The following is a 6,000-nucleotide window of genomic DNA, read 5'->3' on the forward strand; positions in this document are numbered from 1 at the left end:
GTGGAGCCGCACAACGGCTGTCCGACTTCACGCACTCGTTTTCATTCACTCCTTCAAGTGAATTATATTAGCGGACTAACATAGGGAATTCGGATTTCAGATTTCAGCCACTGTGTCCTAACCAGATACGTTTCCTGATACAAGTAATTGGTTTGTCTGAATGTGAAAAAGCAGCATATCAGTCAAAGCCAATTTATAGCGATGTAGAGTGATATTTTGGAACAATGACATTTCACAAAAGGAAGGACTATTGTAACAGTACAATGCAAGACAGTGTTGCAGTACATATGGGTCTTGTAATATGGGTGTGTATGTATAAATTCAAAAGTTTAGAGTCAGTAAGATTTTGTTTAGTTTTTTTAAAGAAATTAATACTTTCCTTCATCAAGGATGCATTAAATTGATCAAAAGTGAATATTTGTGTAGTGAGACATCTATAATATTCTATTTCATATATTATTCCATTTAAAACAGAAAACATTGTTTTGAACTTTCTATTTATCAAAGAATCCTTCAAAGCATTTTCCACAAAAAAAATTGCGGAAATATTGTGCACAGCTGTTTTCAACATAATAAAAAGAAAATCATGATTTCTGAAGGATCATGTGACACTGAAGACTGACGTAATGATGCTGAAAATACAGCTTTGCCATAACAGGAATAAATTACAGTTTAATATATATTAAATAGTAAACAGCTATTTTACATTTTAATAATATTTCACAATATTACAGCTTTTTACTGTATGCTTCATCAAATAAATGCAGCCTTGGAGAGTGTAAGAGACTTCTATCAACAACAAAAAAATAATCTTACTGACCCCAAACATTTCAACAGTAGTGTGTGTTTACTTCTGTGTCTGAAATGTATTAAATGGTGGTTTTAGTTACCCCACAAATGCATATTAAATAATAAGGCTTACCTGTGGGTAGATGTAATTAGGCTAATTACAGTAATGTGGTGACTCTGGCTGTACTTCTATATATGTGTGTCTTTAAACACTAGGCATGTTATGTTTTATTCTGTGTAGCGTATGTTAATATGCCTAACAGCAGCTCTGCTCCTAGATCGACCACTAACGCTGTGGGAGTTACACCATCCATACTAAAGTCTCATTCTTTAGCCTTCTCTTCTTTTCTGCTCCTTCCCAACCGTCCCGTTCTTTCTTCTAGGTGAAGCTCCCTCAAAACACATCTATAAGATCCCATTGAGTAACCTAGTTGGGCGGAGCATAGAGAGGCCCCTCAAGTCTCCGTTGGTCAATAAAGTGCTCACGGCACCTGTCCCAAGTGGGATCGGCCCTGCTCCCATGATGGCAAGCACAACCTCCCTCTCGCTGTCTCGCATGGAGATCAAAGAGATCGCCAGCCGCACGCGGAAAGAACTGCTGGGTGAGTGCCTCTGTATTTGCGAGCTCTTGAACCGAAAGCTATCATTACGTATGTGTGGCTCAGTGGGAGGCTGGCATGAAATGTACCGAATGAAATCTGCCACAGGATGAGTGCCTCTTTGGATGTGTTTCTAGGGTTGGACAATAAAGCTCCAAATGGGGCACCTCAATACCATTTATTAACCTTTTAATTACGTGTGTTAAAAAAACTCCAATGATGCTGACGTAGCCTACTTGATCTGTTGTAATCCTTGTTCTGCAGTCAAATTCAGATGAGATCGACATTTTTCATTATAAAGTGTTGGAGTGAGACATCCTGATCACACGTTAGATAAGCTGCTAGATCTACTAGACAGCCGCACTTCACACCCCACACACACACACACATTCATGTCTGGTTTACTATATTTGTGGGGACTCTTCATAGACATAATAGTTTTTATTCTGTACAAACTGTAAATTTGATTCCCTTACAATAACCCTACCCCTAAACCTACCCATCACTCAATTGAAAAAAAAGGTAACATTTAGGTCCCTACAGTGACATGAGTCCCCATGAGTCTGTGCTAACCAGGGGTCCGTTCTTTGTACCTCGCTTAATTCTTCTGAGAAGATTTGACATATCCCAGATCTTCTGATCGTGATAACGGATCTCTGGTTAATTTTGTTCTTCAAACTAATTTGCAGATTTAATTAGTATTATATCTGGATTAAGTTATTTGTGATTAATGCACATTCTTGTGTACACTGAAGAGGGCAGATGCATCGATACTCGAAACCACGATCAGCACTGCAGCCATTGGCTGGCAGCAAGACAACATAAATGACATCATATAATTAAAAAAGACACATGGCGAAAAACTTGACAAAAAAATTAATGAAGAATATAAAGATATTATTAAATTATAAAATGTAATACAATTGATACATTTAAAAAAAATACATTTTACGTTTTAATAAAATTATAAAATTGTATAAAATTAAGAATAAAAAAGTGAAGAAGGAATAGAAAACAGCAAGAGACCAAACCAACATAAAAGTTATAATAGAATAATTAAATGTGGACTATAAAATATTCAGTATACAACTATGAATATAAAAATATATACATATTTTTTTTACATGATTCCCAATTATTTATATTCACAATTTTATATTATTTGTACAGCCTTTACATTTTTATTTCAATGTTGTAATAATCAATAGATTACATTTTATATTTGTAGCAGATTTGTTGTGACAGCATTAATTCATGTTTCTTAAGGGTCAAGATCACGATCAAGCCATAATATCTGTCGCCACTCAAATGACAAGTCTCAAGGCATTTAGACTCCAATAAAATGATAAAGGAATTATTCCAAATCTCACAATCAAAAGGCTGTAATTATAACATTATAGACTACACAGCATAATATTATTTTCAAATCAATTTTTATATTATTATTTAAAATTCAATAATAATACCCCTGGTTCAGTGAGGAACTCACTAAACTCACTTTAAAGGAGCTCACTTTAAACTATGCATTTTAATCCTGTTGACATGAAATAAGCTGCTCCCGAGCAGGTTTAAGTTTACGTTTTAAGCTTGAGTGACGAAGAACCAAATCCGAATCGTCAACAATCAAATCCAGCTAACTGAGTTAGAGACGAACGAAGAACGAACCCCTGAAAAGCATGAACACACACAAGAATGGCTAAGTGGTCAATAGGAAGCGTTATTGCGCCATCTGCAGGCACAGCTTTAATATCATCTTAAAAATTCTGCTTAAAATACAGTAGCGTAAGACTTCTTGTGTCTAAGTTTGTTTCTAAACTCTGCACCTGTTGTAGGTTTAACTGAGGAACCCAGCAGTAAGGCAGACGGTAACTCAGTGAAACAGAGAAGAATGAGCAAGAAGAACAAGGAGGAAGAGCAGAGGAGAACAGCAGAGATCAGCACCACTGAACAGTAAGTGCGTGTGTATGTTGGGTGGTAGGGCTGGGTGATACATATTGAATATATTTATTATAGAAATAATTTGATTTCTTCCATTAATTTGAACTCAAATATTGAAATATTATATTCCTAATAGATAGCAGTATTTACTAACATGTGCATTATATGTTTGGGGTTCAATTTCGATTCAGTTTACATTTATAGCACTTTTCAGAATACATGTCGTTTCAAAGCATATTTACAGAAAATGTTATGTTATGTTATGTTATCAGAGGTAACTGTCAAAGTAAATGTTCATATGGCAAAAATGTACAGTTCTGAGATAGATCACGCAGTTAGTTAAGAAATCTCTTATGCTCACTAAGGCTGCATTTATTTTATTAAAAAAGTAAAAAGTAGTAATATTATTACTATTTATATTATGATTTACTTCATAAATCAATCTAATATGATGATCTCTATAAACATTTCTTATTAAAAACAGTTGTGCTGCCTGTGTTTGTTTGTGTGTGTGTGTGTGTGTGTGTGTGTGTGTGTGTGTGTGTGTGTGTGTGTGTGTGTGTGTGTGTGTGTGTGTGTGTGTGTGTGTGTGTGTGTGTGTGTGTGTGTGTGTGTGTGTGTGTGTGTGTGTGTGTGTGTGTGTGTGTGTGTGTGTGTGTAAAACTGTAATGCTTTTTTCCCAGGATTTGTTGATAAATAGAAAGTTCAAAAGAACAATTTATTTGAAATGTAAATCTTTTGTAATATTATACACTTTTTTTACAGTTACTTTTGATCAATTGAATTCTTTTCAATTGAATTATTTTTTATTCAGCATTGTTGCTGAATAAAATGATTTATTTCCTTTAACAAAAAATTAACAATTGTACTAATCCCAACCTTTAAAACAGTAGTAGAATAGGCTGAAAATGTAGAGCTATGCTATATGCAGCTTTTTTTCCCTGCATGTTAGATGCAAATATACCAGTGACGTATTCTGACTTTGAGATATCTCCTATCAGAGTGGGAATGGAGTCTGTAGAGGGAGAACCTGACGTCCAGCGGCTTTGCTCATCTGGTTCTGAGGTGGAGCCACGAGATGATAGCCCCCCCACGGCCAGCCCTTTTACCTTATCCACATCTTTTGAGGAAGATATTTTGGACCTTAAGTGATGACAATCACAGTCTGTGGATTAAAGTGCAGTGCACCTCTCACCTTACACATCCTCTTACCTTTTACTTTATATCATTCTTTTTATCATGTTACATTGAATTTTGTGTTTTCCTCAGTCTGCCCACTCATCTGTGTGTTCTAATGAAACCCCAGAGCTTTAAACCTGAAGGAGTTTACAATATGGTGATGTCAAAATTCACTCCTGGTGGATGTGTGCATGCGTATGATCCTGTTTACTCTATAAGAAAGATAGAAATATAACTAAATCAATAAAATCAGATTATCAGTGATCATTTCAGAATTCTGCTCAAAGGAAAATGTAAAAAACTGACCAAAAATGTTTAAAACCCCTATGATTTAGTCAACATTTGATTTAGTGTCTATGATTGATGGGGCACATTCATCATTAGCTTTGGGACAAATTTTTAGCTTTGTAGCAAACCTGAAGCCATATGAACAGAAACAGAATATTTAAACAATTTTGGCGTGAAAGGTTTGAGCCAAAATCTAAGGTCAAGACAAAATATTACTTTTCACTTTTCAAGAACTGAATGTAAGATTGGCGCTCCTTAACACAATGACACATATTTTTTAACCCCTTATTTTGCGTTTTTAAATGTTTTCTATGTTTGTGATTTGTACATTGTGTGATTATTTCAAAGTTGTAAAAAAAAAAACTCTATATGCATCTTAGACCAGATGCACATAAGCATACAAATGTAAACATATACCTTTCTAGTTCTGTTGTATTATGGAGAAATAAAACCCACTTATTGTGTATATTATGGTCTAACTAACCTGCCTTCACCCTTACCATGCTTTTAAAACCTGACTTGCAAACCCTTGGCAGAAGCGGCAGGAGTCTCCCACAAGTGCCATTTTCTACTGCACCCGTCAACCACTAGCGCCCTCTATCACACGACCATGAATTGCACGTCATGAGGCAGAGGCAAACCAAAATCATTAAAGTACACAGTTCAGTCACTACAGCTGGTAAATTTGCAGTTGTTTTCTATTCTAACAGTTTAAGCTTCGATCCATGAACATCCACATTTACAGACAAAAGCATTCTTAAAGTGCCGTTGCTTCTTGAAAAGGGCTCTGGATCACCCGCATGCCTCCCTTCAATCTCACTACAGAATAAAAGGGATTAGATGTATTAATGGTTTAGGATTAGGATGTATCTTTATATTTCTCATGGATTTGGTACAAATTGAAAGAAACCTCTAGGAATTCAAGCCAGGGTCATTTAGATTAAATCTCTGGCTCTGGGTTACACAGCAAACTATATATATATATATATATATATATATATATATATATATATATATATATATATATATATATATATATATATATATATATATATATTAAAGATGTTTAGAAATTTTGACTGGAAAACAATACAAAAATCTGAAAAATTATTATTGCTGTGAAATAAGAGAACTAGAATATTGATTCTGCAGTTTACAGTTCAAACTCAGATATGTCTAAATATGTCATCAAAGTGACACAAGAGCC

The 6,000-nt window shown here is 34.8% G+C and overlaps 1 protein-coding gene across 4 annotated transcripts in view; it reads left to right on the forward strand.

The window, feature by feature from the left end:
• The window catches only part of garnl3 (GTPase activating Rap/RanGAP domain like 3), a 95,882-nt gene extending 90,102 nt beyond the window's left edge, over window positions 1–5,780 (forward strand). For all 4 annotated transcript variants that reach the window (XM_067438667.1, XM_067438665.1, XM_067438668.1 and 1 more), the window contains 3 exons: window positions 1,173–1,391; window positions 3,221–3,338; window positions 4,328–5,780. In XM_067438667.1, coding sequence (XP_067294768.1) covers window positions 1,173–1,391; window positions 3,221–3,338; window positions 4,328–4,478 — 488 coding nt within the window. In that variant the 3' untranslated portion in view covers window positions 4,479–5,780. The remainder of the gene's footprint in view (window positions 1–1,172; window positions 1,392–3,220; window positions 3,339–4,327) is intronic.
• The last annotated feature ends 220 nt before the right edge of the window (window positions 5,781–6,000 follow it).

This window comes from Pseudorasbora parva, chromosome 3 (genome assembly GCF_024679245.1).
Source record: "Pseudorasbora parva isolate DD20220531a chromosome 3, ASM2467924v1, whole genome shotgun sequence".
NCBI lineage: Eukaryota > Metazoa > Chordata > Actinopteri > Cypriniformes > Gobionidae > Pseudorasbora > Pseudorasbora parva.